The sequence below is a fragment of the Saccopteryx leptura genome, chromosome X (genome assembly GCF_036850995.1).
Source record: "Saccopteryx leptura isolate mSacLep1 chromosome X, mSacLep1_pri_phased_curated, whole genome shotgun sequence".
Classification (NCBI taxonomy): domain Eukaryota; kingdom Metazoa; phylum Chordata; class Mammalia; order Chiroptera; family Emballonuridae; genus Saccopteryx; species Saccopteryx leptura.
This window is the reverse complement of record NC_089516.1, coordinates 16503393-16525348: the sequence shown is the minus strand read 5'-3', so window position 1 is coordinate 16525348 and position 21956 is coordinate 16503393. Positions and strand designations below refer to the sequence as shown.

Genomic DNA, 21956 nt, shown 5'->3' with positions numbered 1-21956 from the left:
ATGTCAGATTTTCACTAAGTTGGGCAGAATAAGTCTTTATAAAACAACTTACTATAGTTAAATCTATCTTTTTATTTATACTTTGGTTGCTCTGCTACCGCCCACCATGAAAGCTGGAACACCCACTAGTGGGTGGTAGGGACCAGGTTGACTACCCCTGTCCTAAAGTAAGGCCTGGAAAGATCTGTTTTGCTGTTCTAGAATCACCTGGTGTAACAGGATTTTCCAACGGGAGTAGGCTGTTGGCAGTTCAGGTCTCAACCAACACAGAAACAATGGCAGAGTTTCACGAGGAACGGGTGAGTTCCTGTGTTCTAGTCCAGGAAGAGGAAGGTGTGTCCATGGAAACAACACTCAGGCTCTAAAGCAGTGTTTTTCAACTGCCAGTCCCCCAGAAATTTCGGGCCAGTCAGCAAGTTAACCAACCCTCCTGGGGGGTTTTTATTGACATTTGCTGGGTTGACATGGTTCACCAAACTACACAGGTTTCAAGTGTACAACTCAGTATAACACCTCTACACCCTGCATCGTATCCCCAACCTCCACCCCAAGCAGTCTTTCCACTGCATTCCCCCTCCCGCCTTCCTGCCTTCCTCCCTTCCCCTCCCCCCTTTCCCTCTGGCTGTCCACACTGTTGGCTGTCTGTGTTATGTTTTTTAGCTAATCCCTTCACCTTCTTTGATCCTGTCCCTTCTTCCTCCTTCCCTCTGAGAACCACCCTGATGTTGTGGTAAATAAAGATTACAGACCCGATGATTACAGACCCAATAATCTTCACACAACATCAGGGTGGTCAACTCTTCCACAGACTGGTTGAAAACCACTGTCCTAAGCAGTGGTCGGCAAACTCATTAGTCAATAGAGCCAATTATCAACAGTACGATTGAAATTTCTTTTGAGAGCCAAATTTTTTAAACTTAAACTATAAACTATTTAGGTAGGTACATTCCTTATCGAGGTAGCACCCGCACATGGTATTTTGTGGAAGACCCACACTCAAGGGGCCAAAGAGCCGCACGGGCTCACGAGCTGCAGTTTGCCGACCAGGGCCCTAAAGGATCATTTTATTTGAACCTATTACTTTTTTTTTACTCAAAGTTGTGAAGATAAAGCAACAGAAAATGACGCCAAGGGTAGCTGATCTTCAAGAATCTGTATCTCCAAGTTTTTACTGATGTAACAACCTTTCGAACCTGGAGCTACTAAAAGATGAAATAAGAAGAAAATTTTTATTTCAAATGGCTTTGGTGGTACATGTGCTACAGCAAAAGCTGGTTGTAGCGGGTCCATTTGAAACCGACAGTGATGATTAATTAGACATGACTGGTGACGGATTAATTTCTGAGAGATACAAACCCATGGTTTTTGCACTTGTTATAGACTTTATTTCAGTATTAGAAGTTACATTTTCATCGCCAGAAAATGAGGTAACAGTTAACAAGGCTGAAATTCATTCCCCAGCACAGCTTTGAAAATACCCCCCTAGAATGGTAATAGTAAATGTGGCTTGATGCAAGTTCTTCAGTCATCATCTACTGTTGGTTTGATTGTCACTCCTCTTCTGATCTGACCCCAACCAATTAAACTGCAAAATGAAAAGAAACTGTGAGGTTTTTGTATACTTCATCATCATTACCACAAAATTATGACATAAGTGGCTTTACTTGCCTAGCTGCTAAATCGGAATATTTCCAAAACCTGCTCCTTCAAAAGGCAAGTTCAAATCGTCTTAGATCCTTGGACCCAGAGATGGGCTCTAGCCAGAATGAATGACAGAAAAAGCAAAAAAAAAAAAAAAAAAAGTTGCTACTATAAATATGCTCATCTTCACTCTCCCGAAATATACCTCTCCCTTCAGAGCCAAGAGCCTTCCCATCCACCTAAGGAACTATGCTGATACAAAACCCCCTCAGTCTCATATTTTTAAAAATCTCATTCTCTATTCTTTTCTCCTTGAAAAGTGCTTGTTTACCATTCATAGCAACTCAGTATATCAGAATGGCTTTAGCCTGACCTGGGCTGGTAAAGGGAATTAAGAGAAGAACTAAGGGACTTGATAGTCGACTGGCAGATTACTCTCAACAGCAGAGAGACCTTGGCTCCCTCTTGCAATGTCTGCTCTCATCAATGACCAGGCTGGACTGCTACCTCAACTGTAGCTTCTAGAACAAAACCCATTTGCATGTGGGTTAAAACCACAATTCTAAAGAATGTAAGAATCAGTCAGATGCTCTCATTTCTTTTAACAATATTAACATAATTGCTTTTTTTTTTTGCAAGACAAAGAGACAGAAAAGGGAGACAAGAAGCATCAACTCATAGTTGAATCACTTTAGTTGTTCATTGATTGCTTTCTTATATGTGCCCTGACCGGGAGCAAACCCACAACCTCTGCAGGCTGGGCTGCCGCTCTATCCAATGACCAAACCAGCCAGGGCCTCCTACTTGCCAAATTTTAAGCAAAGCCGAACATTTCATTTGGATAGATTCTCCACAAACAAAAAATCCTTTCTTTTAAAATCTGTTCTAATCTAGGAAATGTGCCATTCAAACTGAGAATAATGTATCCCATGTTGAGAGTTTTTGAAAGTTTATTATTTAGGCCAATTTTAAAATATACTGAAAATCAGTATGTCTATAATAAGGTGACCAATCATCCTCCTTTAAGGAGGACGGTCCTTCTTTTGTAAGTTCTGTCCTCCTTCTAAAAGTGTCCTCCTCCAAGTCCTCCTTTTTGATATTGGAAGACTAATCTGTAAATATCTGTATTCAATTGATGCAGAGTGATCTATTGCGTGTAATGTGACCTATTTGTATTTGGTATGACAATTTGTCAAGGATCTGTACAGAGCGCGAGACGCGATTGAGACACATGCGCTCCGCACGGGAGACCTTGAGAGAGCGCGCGATATACTGAGTGCGCAAATGGCTTTGTGCATATCTTACTGAAACACAACACAGCGCATATGACATTGCAGACTCACGATTATTTCTTTCTCAGTGAATATTCAATCATAGACAGGGAAGCACAATTCACATTTTATTAATTCATTATCTATTTAATAATTTCCAAATACGTATAATTTTATTTACAAGTATTTTTCCAAAATTCGAGTTTTAAAGTGGAAATCTAACCATATCTATTAACACATTTTGATTAAATAGTTGCATAAAACATGTTTTTAATTAGAAAATGATAAATATACCTGAATATCACTCTAAATTAGTGGTTTTGTTTGAGATTTAGTTTTAATAAATGAGTATTTTTTCTTACAATATTAAAAATTAATAGGCATGTAAGCACAATTACAATATAAAATATTACAAATGTTTTTATTGTGCATTTATCATATTATAGTGTATTGCAATGAATAAAATGTTTCTTCTATTTATGATGTTTTCTTCAATTTATTTTTGTCCTCCTTTTCATTGTAAAAAAGTTGGTCACCTTAGTCTATAATGACAAATAGTACAATCATATAAAAGAGTAAAATCCAGTGGGCATAAGTCACCACAAAGCAGGATTATTTACTTGAGAGGCAACAAGCCTGGCCTGTGGTGGTGCAGTGGATAAGGCGTCGACCTGGAATGCTGAGGTCGCTGTTTCTTTTTTTTTTTTTTTTTTTGTATTTTTCTGAAGCTGGAAACGGGGAGAGACAGTAAGACAGACTCCCGCATGCGCCCGACCGGGATCCACCCGGCACGCCCACCAGGGGCGATGCTCTGCCCACCAGGGGGCGATGCTCTGCCCCTCCGGGGCGTCGCTTTGCCACGACCAGAGCCACTCTAGCACCTGGGGCAGAGGCCAAGGAGCCACCCCCAGCGCCCGGGCCATCTTTGCTCCAATGGAGCCTCGGCTGCGGGAGGGGAAGAGAGAGACAGAGAGGAAGGAGGGGGAGGGGGTGGAGAAGCAAATGGGCGCTTCTCCTATGTGCCCTGGCCGGGAATCGAACCCGGGTCCCCCGCACACCAGGCTGACGCTCTACCGCTGAGCCAACCGGCCGGGGCCAAGGTCGCTGTTTCGAAACCCCAGGCTTGCCTGCTCAAGGTGCGTATCAGAAGCAACTATGAGTTGATGCTTTCTGCTCCCTATCCCTTCTCTCTCTCTCAAATCAATAAATAAAATATTTTTTAAAATTTCAAAATTAAAAAGAAAGGACAACAAAAAGTTTAACATAAGTAGGAGAACAGTAATTCAGATCTTCTGAACAGTAAGTCATGAGAGACCATCATGGAGCAGAGAGTCAAGGAAGCCTCAATAAGGGGTCGATAGTGACGGAAAAACAAAGAGTCAAGGGCAATTTGAAGAACTGCGGGGATACACAGGGCACACAATAGTCTGATTCAGAGGGTTTAGAGACAAAGCAGGAGGAAATATAAAATGCACTGAAGCAGGCTTCCAGAAAGGTCCTGAGTAATGGAGAGTAGTGAGAAGCTACTGGAAATTACTGAGCACAGCATGATAAAAATGTTTGAGCTCTTCAGTAACGAAGAGGCAAACTAGGAATCTTCTGCAATGTCTTGAAGCGCGAAGTGATGGTAGTATGGGCAATGGTGAGGTCACAGAACAGAAAGGGCCCAGAAGCAATAGCACCTTAAAAGCGATGAGCACCCTCAGCACCGAGATCTTCACTTCTAAATCCCATTTCCCACTAAACGGAACTAGGGTTCCTCAGAGAAATGGCCAATTCCAAACTGGAGAAGGGAGGTACAAGATGATTCTGGAACACCCTGTGCTGGGTAGCTCGGTTGGTTAAGAGTGTTGTCCCAATATGCCTAGGTTACAGGTTCGATAAACTGAAACTGAGGAACAGTCTCTAAAGGAACTAGTTTGTATTCTTCAAAGCTGTCAGTTAAGACAAAGAAAGGCTGAAGAAGTTCCAGATTAGAGATCAAAGACACATGAGACTAAACGCAATGCATGATCCCAGACTGGAGGGCCCCAGAGGACATCATTGGGACAAACAATAAAACTGGAATACAGACTGCAGACTTCAGTATTTCATCAATATTAAACTTCTTTAGCCAATTTTTTATTATTATTATTATTTTTTACAGAGACAGAGAGAGTTAGAGGGGTAGACAGGGACAGACAGACAGGAAATGGAGACAGATGAGAAGCATCAATCATTAGTTTTTTGTTGTGTGTTGCGACTTCTTAGTTGTTCACTGACTGCTTTCTCCTATGTGCCTTGACCGCGGGCCTTCAGCAGACTGAGTAACCCCTTGCTGGAGCCAGTGTCCCTGGGCCCAAGCTGTTGTTCAAGCCAGATGAGCCTGCGCTCAATCGGGCGACCTCGGGGTCTTGAACCTGGGTCCTTACACATCCCAGTCCAACGCTTCATCCACTGCGCCACCGCCTGGTCAGGCTAAACTTCTTTAAGTGCTTATGGAATATCTTTGTTTTTAGAAAATACAGGAAAAGTGTGCGTGTACACCACCAGGAACTTAAGGAAACTGACGGTGCCTTCTTTCTTAGTGACTACGGCTAGTGAACTTACCGCCAGTGTTTCTCAACTCTTCGGCTGAGGGCAATCTTCTCTCCTACTTCTGTGCACACAGGATTGGTCAGAACGATTTTGCCCAAGTCAGCCTTGACTGCACTAACTCTTCCTCCAGTCGACAGGGATCCTATGTTCACCATGAGCACTTCATTCTTAGATAACTTTTGCACCTAGGGAAATAATCGGGGGAAAACAAACCCCCAAACTGAGAAACTGCTTTCCCCAAACTGCTGCGGTTTTCCTTCATCCCTGCCAACAACAGATGTCAGCCATTTTCCATCTCTGCCAACCGAATCTTACTGAGACTTCCAAAATCACATGGATAACAGCACTATATCCCTGTCATATGTGACGTATTTCCCCCCGTTTCGTTTGGTTTCACTAAAAACTGATTGCCATACTGAAGTTCTCCATTTTTAGCAAGTCAAACTTACTCACCTTTAGTTATTTTTAAAATCCCATGTTTAACTATAAAACTGATCTTAACATCACTGTCACTTTTCCAAAACAGAACTACAGAAAGCACATACCTTTGCTGCTTTCTTGTCTCCTTCAGTGCGCACGCCCAGAAGCCGTCTAAGCAGGAAATAGGAGATCTCCAATTCTGTGAAGATCTCAGGTAAAGCTCCAACTGCACCAAGTACCTGCCCCACCATTCTGTCAGCCCGGCACAATGTGGGGTCAATTTTTGTTCCAACTCCTGATATAAAATAAAGTATATAATATATATATGTATGTAGGGTCCAACTTTTTCCCCTATAAAGCTCTTTACCTCAAAACTTAAAGAAGTCCAGCACATACATACCTCTACATTTTAATACACATTTATATTTTCACAGTCATGTAATAGCTAGGTAAGGATGACAAAATGCCCAAAGAAATAGAATTGCAAACTCACAGGTTACTTGGGCATTTGAAAACAGAAAGAATCCCTTGATTTAAATCCCTAAACAAAGGGCAAAGAGGTTTATAGCCTAATTCAAAAATGAGTCTGAATATCTTCAATGAAGGTTGAAAAGGAAAACAAAACACATACAATAAATTCTTAGTTAAAGGACAAAGTAGAAAAATTATATAGCCAAATCCATAGAACCAAAGGGCAAACTCCTTCTAAGCCAAACATTTTTTTCTTTAATCCAAAGGCACAGTACCTCTGACTGTCACTTAACCTAGCCTTTTTATGGTTATCTGGTAATATACTAAGTTGTAAGGGACCAAGAAAACCATAAATTATCTCAGTAATTAGTACACAATGGGAGATATCTTCTTTTATTCCCACCTCAGTGTAAATATGATCTGATACAATTCAAATGACATTTGTGGGTAACTTTCTTTCTTTTTAAGATTTTATTGATTTTTTTTTTTTAGAGAGAGGAGAGAGAGAAAGAGAAATGGTGTGGGGAAGCAGGAACCATCGACTTGTAGCAGTTGCTTCTCATACGTGTCTTGACTGGGCAAGCCCGGAGTTTCGGACCAGTGACCTCAGCGTTCCAAGCAAGATTTGTTGGTAACTTTCCATTTGCGAAACATACATAAAAACAAGCACTCTCTACTCCCCAACCATGTAGATGCCTCCCCGGAAGGTACAGTTGGGTATTTTTAACTGCTAGGTTGTAAAACTTCTGTTATTGCTAAAAAGGAGCTGCTTTACATACTAAACCAAAATGTATTCTTTTTTTATGCCTAAAAAAGTAAGTTTCGGAAAAACACATGAGGCTGACGTGTGATGGCGCAGTGGATAAAGCATCGACCTGGAATGCTGAGGTCACCGGTTCAAAGCCCCAGGCTTGCCGGTCAGGGCACGTACCAAAAGCAACTACCGCAAGTTGATACTTCCCGCTTCTCCCCCCTCCCTTTCTCTCTCCCTCTCCTTTCTGTAAAATCAATAAATAAAGTCTTAAAAAAACACACAACACACAAAATCATCTTATGACTTAAAATTAACAGTTTAAGCACATGTATGCTCCCCCACCCCATCCAATTAATATCCAATTAAAAACCTGTATCTGTTTGGGTAATCCACTTCCCATGAGAACGTGCAAAGTACCACAAAGGAAAAGCATAGGATGGGAGGAAACTCCTTACCAATAAGACCGCCTGGGGCAGCATACTGAAGGTCATTATGTTCCGCAAAGAGAGACACAATTTTGGAAAAGATCGGTTTACACATGAGTTTTCCTTCACTGTCTTTGGAAACAATCCCCGGTCTGACTTCAATCTCCTGGCCCACCTAGACAAATATACAGTAGCAATCAGAAGTACTGTAAGTAGCACTAGGGACAACACATTTCCCACTGACATGAAAAAGTCCTAGCCCCGCAAAAAATGTGTTTCATACTCATGAGTAACCTATAAAGTCAGAGGTCAGACATGTTAAAAAAGCATAACAGTACACAAAGACCTCTATATCAAGTACTAGACACTATGAATAAAAATTTTTATTTTTTATTTAGAAAACATTTATTTTTCCAATTTGGAATCCTATACTGTTTTTCTGATTCAGACGAGGGAAGTGCATGATTTTCTAATCACTTTGAGGTACATCTGAACCTAATACAGAATAATACTGAATGTAAACTGTAATTGAAAAAACTAACTAAATAAATAAAAGCTAGAGAAAAACAAACAAAAAAAACCCACAACCACTAGACTTGGGGTAGTGAGGGTAGTGAGCACACAATAGATTATACAGATGTTGTATTATAAAGTTGTAAAAACCTGAAATGTAAATAATGTTATTAACCAATGCTACCCTAATTAAAACACCACCACAATGAACAAAACCCAATTTACCTTTAACACTCCTTTTAGAATACTACCACCAGCTACACCCCCCTTGAGGTCATCAACTTCACAGCCAGGTTTGTTGACATCAAAGGATCTAATGACTAAAGGGAAACGTATTAAAGCCAATTCTGTTCCTTTTAACTTTAGAAAAAATATTCTTTTCTAAGTTAACTTTCCTAAAAGACCAGACACATAAGATTTACACCACAGAGGTGATTTTGTGACAAAATCTAGTATTATTATTCCAACTAAATTTACTACAGCCTTATTTTGGACAGAAAAGTGGAAGGAACTTAAAAGTTCTCTTTTTCTGTATATGTGACAGAGACAGAGAGAGGGACAGATAGTGTCAGACAGACAGGAAGGGAGAGAGATGAGAAGCATCAATTCTTTGTTGCAGCACCTTAGTTGTTCATTGATTACTTTCTCATATGTGCCTTTACCAGGGGGCTCCAGCAGAGTGAGTGACCCCTTGCTCAAACCAGAGACCTTGGGCTCAAGCCAGCAACCATAGGGTCATGCCTATGATCCCACACTCAAGCCAGCAACCCTGCACTCAAGCTTATGACCTCAGGGTTTCGAATCTGGGCCCTCCGCACCCCAGTCCAATGCTCTATCCACTGCGCCACCGCCTATTCTGGCTTAAAAGTTCATTGATAGGAGGTATTTTATGGTATATCAATACTATGAAGTGTCACGTAGGTAGTAAAAAATGTAGAATCAAGCCCTGTCCGATCTGCTCAATGGATAGAGCATTGGCCCAGCATGCGGACATCTCCGGTTTGATCCACAGTCAGGTCACACATGAAAACTGACCATTTGCTTCTTCTTCCCTCCTTTTCTCCCTTCCCCTCCTACAACCAGTGGCTTGGTTGGTCTGAGTGTCGGCCTCAGGCACTAAGGATAGCTTGGTTGATTCGAGCATCGACCCCAGATGGGGGTGCCAGGGTGGATCCCAGTCAGGGTATATGTGGGAGTCTATCTTCCCTCCTCTCACTTAAAAAAAAAAAGAGCTCTGGCTAGATAGCTTGGTTAGTTGGAGCGTTGACCTGGAGTGCAGAGGTTGCCGGTTCAATCCCCAGTCAGGGCACATATAGGAACAGATGTTCCTGTCTCTCTCTCCTGCTCTCTCCCTTCCTCTCTCTAAAATATCAATAAAATAAAACATTAAAAAAAAAAATAATATAGAACTGTATGTAATGATCTAGAAGCATAACTCTCCTATACTATTAAAAAAACACACACAAAACTAGTTACTAAAATAACACACAGTATGATCCCACCTCCACAAAGAAAAACTAAAAAACACGTATATGTTTATACATGATGATGTGAACAAAAAGAGGCATGGGAATACTATACACCAACTGTTAACTCGGTCATTCCAGGGCTAAGGGGCTAGAAATGGGAGGCTGGGAGACTATGGATTTTTTTCTTTATACATCTCTACATTATGACTTCTGAAATAAAAATTATTATTATTTTTTTTTTTTTTCTGCAAGAACTTATTCAAATTTAGCAACAGGTAGTTATAGGTAAACTTCTCAAGTTTCCCAGGTACTGTTTCAGAAAAATTTAGTTTTAAAGCTACAAAACACTCTAGGACTCCATGATGTGCATTTGGGTCCTGAGAGCAGTATCCCTTAATAATGGGTGCACATCACAACCACCCACAACACACAGGTGGGCCCTGGGTGAAGGCCCAAAAGGGCTCCAGGTCAGTTTTGAAAAGACTCCTACATCTCTGTGTAGAGAGCACAAGCTTAAATGATCAAATTATACCAACACTGGTATTATGAACTTAAATAAAAGTGAAAGGGACATGAAAATACTCATTAATGGTACAATGAAATCATTTGTGCCTGACCAGGCGGTGGCGCAGTGGGTAGAGCATCGGACTGGGATGCCGAGGACCCAGGTTCGAGACCCGAGGTCGCCAGCTTAAGCGCAAGCTCATCTGGTTTGAGCATAAGCTCACCAGCTTGGACCCAAGGTTGCTGGCTCCAGCAAGAGGTTACTCGGTCTCCTGAAGGCCCACGGTCAAGGCACATATGAGAAAGCAATCAATGAACAACCAAGGTGTTGCAATGCGCAACGAAAAACTAATGATTGATGCTTCTCATCACTCCGTTTCTGTCTGTCTGTCCCTGTCCCTCTCTCTGTCTCTGTAAAAAAAAAGAAAAGAAAAGAAAAAAAAAAGAAGAAATCATTTGTATGGGAGTTTTAATATCCTGTTCCTGACTACAACATAATTGCACAGAAAATACTGTGGAAAATCCCATCTTGATTCAGTCTCAAAATTCATCCATTTCCAAAAACAATTTTTTTTTAATGGAGATTAAATTTATTATTACCTCTGCAAAAAGGGGAACTGCCAATATAGAAAAGATCCAGTTAGGGGTTAAAGACAAATTCTATCACTTACCAATCAGTCGGGGTTCTGAAGTAAAATCTCTTGGGGGCACCGGAATTTTCTTTACTATGTACTCACAGACAACTTCAATATTGTACTTCAGCTGAGCAGAAATTGGAATAATAGGAGCTCCTTCTGCTACTGTACCTATATGATCAAATTGAGAAAAGTCAGAATTCTTCAATTATACAAAACTTGCTCTATACATTTTACATGAAACTGTTCAATTACTAAAAGAGATGCCTAACCACCCCCACCCAAATGCCAGCAACCAGTAGAAAGTAATAATTCTATTTAGAGAGGTAGAAGTATTCTGTTTGCTTTTACTTGTGAAAATTAATACCATTCCCTTTAAGGAAAGGAAATGTCAAAATATTTGAATAGCTATATTTAATATACTGAAATGACAAAAACTGTATGAAGGAATAAAATACTAATACTCCTGGGAAAGAGCACTTTACTGGTTGAAAGATTTCTAATAACATGTAATTAATCTTCATATAAATGTCAAGATAAAATTACAGACTCTTTGCTAATCAAAGACTGCTGCACATATAATATTTGCTCCTTATTAATTATATGTCAGACAGGCTGGTCAAAGAAATGAAACGAACAATTAGATTTTAATCAATATGACTTATTCTTTTTCATTACGATAGAGCTGGGTTCATGGGAAGTCAACCTTTCTAAACAAGAAAACAAGGCTCAGAGAGAATCAAACGTCCACACTAAGATCTTTATGTCTTCCTTGAAATGAAAATACTATGCTGTTTAAGAATGGGACTCTGAAGATTCAATAAATGATCGTCAGTTCCAATTCTCAAAGTACTACCCAGTAATAGTTTAGGACCAATGAAAAAAAATGCTTTTGTTCATTGTATTATCACTGAGGAGGATTTTTTATTAAAAAATGATAGTTTCGGCCCTGGCCGGTTGGTTGGCTCAGTGGTAGAGCGTTGGCCTGGCGTGCAGGAGTCCCGGGTTCAATTCCCGGCCAGGGCACACAGGAGAAGCGCCCATCTGCTTCTCCACCCCTCCCCCTCTCCTTCCTCTCTGTCTCTCTTCCCCTCCCGCAGCCAAGGCTCCATTGGAGCAGAGTTGGCCCGGGCACTGAGGATGGCTCTGTGGCCTCTGCCTCAGGCGCTAGAATGGCTCTGGTTGCGACAGAGCATCGCCCCAGATGGGCAGAGCATCGCCCCCTCGTGGGCGTGCCGGGTGGATCCCGGTCGGGCGCATGCGGGAGTCTGTCTGACTGCCTCCCTGTTTCCAACTTCAGAAAAATACAAAAAAAAAAAAAAAAAAGTTAATTTAACATCTGGCATCTGAATTAAACGGCTCTCAAGGTGACTCATGGATGTGTCAGATATCATGCCTTCTTACCTTGTACAAATGCAAGGATCTGTTCATACTGTTCTTTAGCCTGACTTTCTTTTACCAAATCAATTTTATTTTGTAGAATCAAAATATGCTTCAGTTTCATAATTTCGATAGCAGCCAGGTGTTCAGAAGTCTGAGGCTGAGGACAAGACTCATTACCAGCTAGATGATAAAGAATAAAAATGATGCATGAGAATTAGCTAGAAATATTTGCCAGAAGAGGCAAATCCCTAAGAGCCAGAAAGCAGATCAGTGGCTGCCAGGGGCTGGGCTGAAGGAAGGGTAACAGAATGACCGCTGACAGCACAGGGCTTCCTTTAGGGGTAATGAAGATGTTCTGGAACTAGATAGTGGCGATGCTTGTACAACACTGTCAGTGCATTTAATGCCATTGAACTGTATACTTTAAATGGCTAAAATGATAAATTTGACATTATGTGGATTTTACTACCAAAAAAATTAACTGGCCATCTAACAAATGAAACATTTGAATGCCCTAGCCCTATTCAAAGCAAAAGTCTTGGATATCACATCATTGGGGTCCTATTACTGGTCCTAAGCAAGAAGTTTGGAATCAACAAGTTTGGCATCTTGGGGTCTGCCCTCAGCTCTTGCTCAGGAATAAGGTTCAATCTAGTATTAGAAATGTTCTGGCCTAGTCAAGCTTCTGAGAGACAGAGTAATTAAGAGGGAAAGACACTTAATAGAGTCTACGGATTTCAACTATCAGAGGTTACTCTCTAACAAAGGAGGGAATTGGGAAGATACCAAACAGCGTATTCTAAAGAAACAGGCATGTCTGGCTGGGCACTCAAATGATCACCCTCCCTGAGCAGTGACGTTCAGGTGTCCTATACCATATCTGCTCGGCATACTTTAAAAAAGTTATATTCCAAAGCAATAAATCTCTGAACAGTTCATGTAAGGAAGGTAGCACAACCCTAGCTCTGAAAACCCCAATTAGGTCTAGACTTCAACACTTACTAAGAATGAGATCTGCATCTAAAAACATTATACGTCACTGTTGCAGTGGACAGCTCAGACAAAAAAGAAAAAAGGTACATGTACTTCTACATGTAAATTTAAAATTAAAATAGTAAATCATTTTACGTGATCTAAGTGGGGGAAAGGAACCACTAAGCTTTTAAACTATATACTGCCATATGAATTCTCACAAGACATCAGCCCTAGGTCTACCTTGTGTAACATTTCGTGATCGCTGGTAGGCAGGGATGCCATCCTGGATTTCATGTTAGTTTCCTTCATTCATGTCACCCTCAAGTAATAAATATGGCCCTTAAAGGCCTTAGTTCCCCTTTAAATATTTCACTTTGGGTTTGCTCCCCACTGATTTGTCCAAACCGATTCTGATGCAGTTACCTATCAACAGAAGAGCTGCATCCATCACTGCTGCGCCGTTCAGCATAGTAGCCATCAGAATGTCATGGCCAGGACAGTCAACAAAGGAAACGTGTCTAACAACGGAGAAACAGCAGTCAGTCCTAAGATCAACCCATACTTCACGATGCAAGTTATAGATTTCCCAAAACTAAATCACTTTAAAAGTGGACTATGAACATTACATATGAATATAGAATAAAAATGTAAAAATAATTCTTACTGCTATAATAAAGACAAGTGGTTATAGGACTTGGCGTTTCTAAACCTTAGAAATAAGATTACCTACTCGCTGAGTGTCAAATCATTGTAGATCATTACAAAGCAAAGGAAATTAGCCATGTGATAGCTAGAAATAACTGAAGAACCAAGACTTCCCAAAGCCAGTGGAAGTAATAAGGTATAGAGCAGTGGTAGTCAACATGGTCCCTACCGCCTACCAGTGGACGTTCAAGCTTTCATGGTGGGCGGTAGCAGAGCAACCAAAGTATAAATAAAAGATTGATTTAGAAGTTGATTTATAAAGATTTATTCTGCCAAACAGTGAAAATCTGACCTAAAGTACTTGTTAAGTAATTATTATTATAAGCTTTAACTCTGCTTTATAAATTTTATAAAGTAAAGTTACTTCCCTACTTTATAAATCACCATTCCTGTGGAACCGGTGGGCGGTTAGAAAATGTTACTACTAACAGAGATACAAAAGTGGGCGGTAGGTATAAAAAGGTTGACTAGCCCTGGTATAGAGTATATATAGAGAATGCTATCTATTTGAAAGCTAAAAGTGTTAACAAAATGGGCAATGCCATCTGAAAAAATAATTTGCCAAAAACTTCTCTAGCACATTGAAAAGCTGGAATTGCTAAATAGACGGCAGCACTATTTAAAAAACAACAACCATGCTACTCACTCAGAAGCATTATTTTTAAAAAATTATTTATTTTTTAAAGATTTTTTTTATTTATTCATTATAGAGAGGGGAGAGAGAGAGAGAGAAGGGGGGAGGAGCAGGAAGCATCAACTCCCATATGTGCCTTGACCAGGCAAGCCCAGGGTTTTGAACCGGTGACCTCAGCATTTCCAGGTTGACACTTTATCCACTGCGCCACCACAGGTCAGGCCAGAAGCATTATTTTTTTTTTTTTTTTTTTTTTTCATTTTTTAGAGAGGAGAGAGAGGAGAGAGACAGGGGGGAGGAGCTGGAAGCATCAACTCCCATATGTGTCTTGACCAGGCAAGCCCAGGGTTTTGAACCGGCGACCTCAGCATTTCCAGGTTGACGCTTTATCCACTGCGCCACCACAGGTCAGGCCAGAAGCATTATTTTAAACAACTATGTGCTCACAGTTATCTAAAACAGGGGTCAGCAAACTACGGCCACAAGGTGAACCCGACCCACCGCCATAGCAGTCACTCACACACCGTCTATGTCTGCTTTCATAACACAAGGGCCGAGCTGAGGAGCTAGAACAGAGAACCTATGGTCTGCAAAGCAAAAATACTGTCAGCCCTTTAGAGAAAAAGTTTGCTGGCCTCTGATCAGGGTCCAAACTAGGGTGAGCCAAGTGACACATTTGCCATGGGTGCAAAATGTAAGGGGGTAACAAAAATCTTAATAATCAAGATAAATAATATTTAAACTTAATATTAAAAAAAACTAATGCAAAAAATGCATCATGAACAGAATATCAGAATTCAAATTTTTATTGATTTTTTTTTTTTTTTTGAGAGAGAGAGCGCGTGTGCATGCAACATCGATTTGTTGTTCCACTTATTTATGCATTCACTGATTGATTTTTGTATGTGCCCTGACTGGGGATCGAACCTGCAGCCTCGGTGTATTGAGACTATGCTCTAACCAAGACAGGGCCAAAATATCAAAATTTTAAATGAAAAAAAGATCCGTAACAATGCCATGCTGAACCCAAAATAAGGAAAAAAGTGATACTGAAATAAAAGAAAAATAAGTAATTTCAAGCCCATCTTTATTTAAACAAATGATATTGTTTATCCCAATATCCTTGCATTAATTTAATAAAATTGCCTTACAATACTATTTATTGTAACTACTGAGGGTATTTTAGCATCCTCTTTCCCCCTTAAATTGTGGGCCCAAGGCAAGGGCCTCTCTCACCTCTCCCTAGTCCTAGCCCTTCCCCCAAACTAAAATTTCTTTGTGGAGCAACCCAACCCCCATAAACATCAATAGGTTGATGTTAGTAACCTCTGATAAAGAACCAGAATATGCAATCATATTTAGAAAATAGATGGCTAACAAATCCATGCACTTAATTAAGAGGTAATTAAGAATGGCTTTCCCTAGCCTGGTAGCTCAGTTGGTTAGAGCATTGTCCCAACATGTCAAGGTTGCAGGTTCAATCCCCCATCAGGGGACATACAAGAATCAACCAATGAATGCATAAATAAATGGAAGAATGAATTGAAGTTTCTCTCTAAAAATTAAAAAAAGACTGGCTTTGTCTCCCCTATCAAAGAACAGAAACAACACTGTTTAAAAGAAATTTAGGAGCCTGACAAAAAGAATCCCTTAAATCCAATAAAGTGCCTGACCAGGCGGTGGTGCAGTGAATAAAGCTTTGGCGTGGGACACTGAGGACCCAGGTTTCAAATTCTGGGTCACTGGCTTGAGCGCGGGGTTGGTGGCCTGAGCATGGAATCAGACATAATGCCATGGTCGCTGGTGTGAAGGCCAAGGTTGCTGGCTTGAGCAAAGGGTCACTGGTTCAGCTGGAGCCCCCTAGTCAAGGCACACATGAGAAAGCAATCAATGAACAACTAAGGTGCCACACTATGAATTGATGATTCTCATCTCTCTCCCTTCCTGTCTGTCCCTCTTTCCCTCTCTCTTAAAAAAAAAAAAAAAAATCCAATAAAGTGTATTTCCTCCATCCCAGTCTGCTTATGTGATACTTTTCCTTTGGAGAACTTGCATGTGAGTATCTTAGGTTTAAATATTTGACTTTTCAAATTATTGTCATTATAGACAATTAAAATAATGGAAAAATAACAAAACCATTGAGCAATTACGTTCACTGCTTAATATCTCAGTTAAATATTTCAAAAAAGCACCAAACCCAAGACAATCAAATATGAAGCACCAAAGAGGTCACCTGACTAATTTGAAGTTCCCTTTGGTCCCTGGAATGTCTGTAGGAAACTCGTCAGGCATGCTACTTCCACAGGATTTATAACATTCCGGCCGAGGACAGCTTGGGTCATCAAGTTTATAAATCTAAAAGTTTCAATGAAAAGATCGGATTTGTTAACAGCGCATTCTAATTCAAGTTCATTTCTAGTTCCATAATACACAGCTCACCTTGGCATTAGCATATCCAAGCTTGATTGTAATATTTCTTTCTAGTTCATTTTTGAACCTGACGGTGTGAACTCCAGAAATAGCTTTTACAACTGTGGATTTCCCATGAGCTACGTGACCAATTGTACCTACAGACAAAATTCAAAAAATTAATTCACGTGCACTTCCAAACACTGTTAAAGGAGAAAACCCAAAGCCATAACTCACTATAAAGATTAACAGAAGCCTGACCTGTGGTGGCACAGTGGTTGACGCGTCAACCTGGAACACTGAGGTTGCGAGTTCAAAACCCTGGGCTTGCCTGGTCAAGGCACATATATAGTTGATGCTTCCTGATTAGTCTCATGGGTTTTTTAGTTCTTTTTTTTATTTTGCATGATTCTTTTTTCCTTATGCATTTTCTTTTATTTATTAATTCTTAATTTATTGTGTTTACATGAGTTCAAGAGTCCCACTGATTATAACTCCCTCACCCCCACCTGTGTTCCTTTTTATACCCCTTTTGTCCCTCCCCCTTTTCCTCTAGGATTTGCTGTCCTGTTACCTGTATCTCTGTGTTATGTATATATCATTTCACTAATCCCTTCACCTTCTCTGATCCCATCCCCTCATCCCCCTGACAGCTGTCCCTCTGCTCCCTGTGACCCCACCTCTGCCTCTATTCTGTTCCTCAGTTCACTTTGCTCATTAGATTCCACATATAAGGGATATCATATGATATTTTTCTTTCTCTGCCTGGTTTATTTCACTTAGCATAATATTCTCCATAGTCTCATGCTTTTAATCACAGAAGAGATTGCCTTCATTTGAAATAAATACTCAATAAAAAACATACTATCTTGTATATTCAGAAACTTTCCAGTATTCCCAGAATGAAATAAATAGGTATGATGAGCCCAACCAAAAGGAATCCATGAAAATGAGAGAACAATCCAGATTTAATTACGGTAATGCTATCAAAGGTAGCATACATCTTCTAACTTTTTAATTGCCTGAGGGTGGAGCCTTACTTTTAAGTAGGTTTTACTGTGCTGTTTGTATGGACTCTCAAATACCCCAAATTTACACTCAGTAGACATAAGTTCTCCTCTAAAGTTCTAGGTGTCAATTAAGAAGAAAAAATACTCTACTTAATAACAGCTTATATAGCAAATAAAACTTTAAAAAACCCTGCCCTTGCAATAACCCCGTGGCAAGTAGAGCTGCATTTTTAAAGTGCTACATGACTACATACCACCTTATGCTAGTAAACTTCTCATAGGTCCTTATCTTTTTCTCACCTAGTCTGTAAGCTAGGCATGGGCAGCATGTGCTTCCCAAAGAAATCTGGGAGGTGCTTTGCTCACAAGTACTCAATGTCTATTTGAATACTGGCATCCTCGTTATAATTCAGGTAATCACACGAAGGAAAAGGTTCATTCAAACCACTTGCCAGAGATCAAGCAAGAAGTTAGTTGTCTTATCTTACCTATATTAATTGTGGCTTGTCTGCTGATAACTTCGTGTGAAAGTGGAGTCAATTTAGTAACATCCTGCAATAAAATATTTTACTTTTATTTTTAATCACGGTACATAAAGCAATCACAACTTTTCCTGTAACTTGACATTTCATTTACGGCTCGCCACCATGTGAATAGCTCTCTTCCACTTCTAAAGCGCTTTTCCTGCATAAGCAATCTATACTCTGATGAATGGGAACCCCTAAAAGTCCTTCATCGTTATACAACACTACACCTTCATTCACTATGAGGGATGTAGAGGCTCGAGGACGCCCCACCACTGACAGCATTAGCACCGAGTCGAGTGTAGACACTCCTTTCTCATTCAAAAGTGAAAAGCTCAATGACATTTAATACTATATCGAGGTCCGACGATCTCACCACCACCACCACCACCACCCTCCCCAACTCGCGGACTTGCTAAGGCGCAGGCGGCGGCAGCTTAGGGCGTCTGGCTCCGGAGCTAAGCATGCTCCGGACAGCCAGGCATTGCTTTGTCTCAACGCCACCCGGGAGAAGGCTCTGTCACCCCCACTCCCGAGTTCACTCCGCATCCTGCCAGATCGAAACCTTACCAAGGTTGCAAGATCCTGACGAGAAAGATGCGGCTGGCCCAGTGTCACTCCAGCATCGCCCCCCGCCATCTTGTCCGGAGAAAAAGGAAGTGTCCCCGCGGCGACAGCCTGACCGTACAAGCAGGCCCGCCAGTGCGGAGGAGGAGGGCGGGGCGAAGGCGGGAAGGCTGACTAGGGCCCTGGCCAGGGAACGGGGGATGACCGGTGCAGTAGGGCCTCACTGCTTGGACTTCTTTGTTTATGGGTTCATATATTACCTGCCGGGAAGATGGCCAGAAAACATAAGGCAAAGTTTCGCGATCTCTCTGTCTCAAACCTGTTGATTATTTGTGCAGGCATATGTGAGGGCAGCCCCAAAAAGGCCCCTTGGTGGGCGGGTGAAACTAACGACGCGAGCGCGCTGGCAACGGAGAAGTCATTTCCGTTTCTCGTGCGCATGGGTAGAAGGGTTTCCCTGGAACCTGGGAACCAGAGTTAGGGTGTGCGCAGAGAGTGTGGGAATGTCCTTCTGTACCGATTTCCGTAATTTAATAAGGCGAGGTTGGCTTGGGGTCCGGCCCACCTGTGACGGAGCTGTTGGCTGGGAGGAGGCCATGCGCTGAGCTGGCCACGTTCACGGCGCCGCGCGTCACCTGGCAGGCGGCGGGGAGGGCGCCCTCGCGCGGAGGTTCCGCGGCCCAGAGATGGCAAAAGCAGTCTTACTTGTTCTAGGAGAAAGGTTTCTCGAGCTAGGGAGGTGGCCTGTGGTGGCGCTAGAATGCAGTTAAGCGGAGGGTAGAGGCTGGGTGTCGGTGAGAACGTCCAGAGAGGTTTTTTTTAAACAACTGACCCAACAAAAATAAAATTTAAAAAAAGAAAAAAATATATATATGTAAAAAAAACTGATCCAAAAAACGTCACTTCCTTAATGGAAAGATTACCAATTAAATCGATATTTAAAAAATTGAAGATAGTTGAGACTTAACCCTTTTTTATCCAGTGTTAAAAAGAATACAAGTTTTGTTTCTCCCTTATGCATTTTTATGCTTTACAAATTTTCTATCATGAACAAGAATTCATTTTTAGTAAAAAAATTTTAATAAGAGATGAATAAGAATTTAGTTTACCTGTGTTCATTGAGTACTTAAGATTAAAATGAGTGTATTTTCATAATTTTTAGGTACAACAGTTTACCTAAAATAGGAAGTTTTTTGGATAAATGCATTCATTGGTTAAGTAATGGTAGAAACTGTATATATTGTATTTGGGTGAAGGCATTTAGTTCTGAATTTAGAAACTTACAAGTTTGTAAGTTTAGAATTGATCTTACATTGTAAATAGTTGTTCCAGCCAATTCAGAAAACCCACTGAGGTGATAAAAATGTGGAATTAGTGGTTATAGTTACACTATTTTGTGAATATACTAAACCAGTGAATTGTACAGTTTAAAGGGTGAATCTTATGGTATGTGAAGTATAGCAATAAAAATATAAAATTCATTGATAATATATGCTTTATTGTCAGAAACTTTTGGAAGTAGAAACATAACAGGAAATAATGTCATTAATAAGAATAATAGGGCTGTGGCTGGTTGGCTCAGCAGTAGAGCGTCAGCCCAGGGTGTGGAAGTCCCGGGTTCCATTCCCAGTCAGGGCACACAGGAGAAGTGACCATCTGCTTCTCCACCACTCCCCTCCCCCTTCCTTCTCTCTCTCTCTCTCTCTCTCTCTCTCTCTCTCTTCCCCTCCCGCAGCCATGGCTCTGCTGAAGTTGGTACCATGGAACCTCTGCCTCAGGCGCTAAAAATAGTTATGTTGCCAGCATGGCCCCAGATGGGCAAAGCATTGGCCCCAGGAGGGGGTTACAGGGTGGATCCTGGTGGGGCCACATGCAGAAGTCTATCTCTATCTCCCTTCCTTTCTCTTGGAAAATAAAAATAAATAAAATAACAATAATAGTAGTTAAACATTGGCACTGACTTAACAAGTAATAACTTTAATCCTTACAACAATCTGATGAGGTATATACTATTTATTTTTTTAGATATATATACTATTATTACTATTGGACAGGTGAAGAAACAGGTCCTAAAATGATTAGATAACACATCTATGATTCCTGAGCTAGTAAGTAGCAGAGCTGGAATTCATATGCAATTGCAAGCATGTTCTTTTTAGAAAATGGGTTTTATTGAGGTAAAATTTGCATACCATAAAATTCACCTGTTTCAAGTATACAATTAAGTGATTTTTAGTAAATGTACAGAGTTGTGCAACTATCACCACATCCAGATTTTGAATATTTCTATCACTCCTAAAGAGATCTTCAGTATCCATTATTTGCAGTCAATCCTCATTTCTATCTCTGGCCCCAGGCAACCATTAGTGGTCTGTCTGTCTCTATAGATTTGCTTTTTCTGGGTATTTTATGTAAATGGAAAGATACAATATGTGGCCTTTTGCTTCTGGCTTCTCTCAGCCTAATGGTTTTGAGGTTCATCCATGTTGTAGCATCCATCAGTAGTAGTTCATTACTTTTTATTGCCGAATGTAATTCCATTTTATGGACATACCACATTTTGTTGATCCATTCACCAGATGATGGATATTTGGATTGTTTCCACTTTTTGGCAATTGTGAATGATAGTGCTATAAACATTCGTGTACATCTTTTTGTTATTGTGAATAATGCTGCTATGAACATTTGTGTACAAATTTTTATGAAAACATGTTTTCATTTCTCTTGGTAAATATCTAGCTGTGTAACTGCTGAGTCCTATGGTAAATCTATGTATGACATTTGGAGGAATAGCCAAACGTTTCCAAAGTGGCTGTCATCTTACCTTCCCACCAGCAATAATGAGGCTGCAGTTTCTCCACATCTTCATCAACTTGATATCACTATCACAATTCCACAGCTTGATATTGTCTTTTCTTTTTATTATAGAAATTCTAGTAGATGTGGATTTATTTATTTATTTATTTTTTACAGAGACAGAGAGAGTCAGAGAGAGGAATAGATAGGGACAGACAGACAGGAACGGAGAGAGATGAGAAGCATCAATCATCAGTTTTTCGTTGTGACACC

At 40.6% G+C, this 21956-nt stretch overlaps 1 protein-coding gene across 1 annotated transcript; it reads right to left on the bottom strand.

Annotated features, from left to right (window-relative positions):
- Positions 1-1359: 1359 nt before the first annotated feature.
- EIF2S3 (eukaryotic translation initiation factor 2 subunit gamma) lies at positions 1360-19038 on the bottom strand. The gene is made up of 12 exons (XM_066357101.1): positions 18891-19038; positions 18285-18348; positions 16817-16944; positions 16611-16732; positions 13462-13556; positions 12085-12243; positions 10717-10851; positions 8298-8392; positions 7590-7734; positions 6035-6204; positions 5502-5674; positions 1360-1585 (listed from the first exon to the last, which is right to left on the bottom strand). Exons 1-12 carry the CDS (start codon positions 18957-18959, stop codon positions 1522-1524), a joined length of 1419 nt encoding a protein of 472 aa, XP_066213198.1. The 5' UTR covers positions 18960-19038; the 3' UTR covers positions 1360-1521.
- Positions 19039-21956: the final 2918 nt, after the last annotated feature.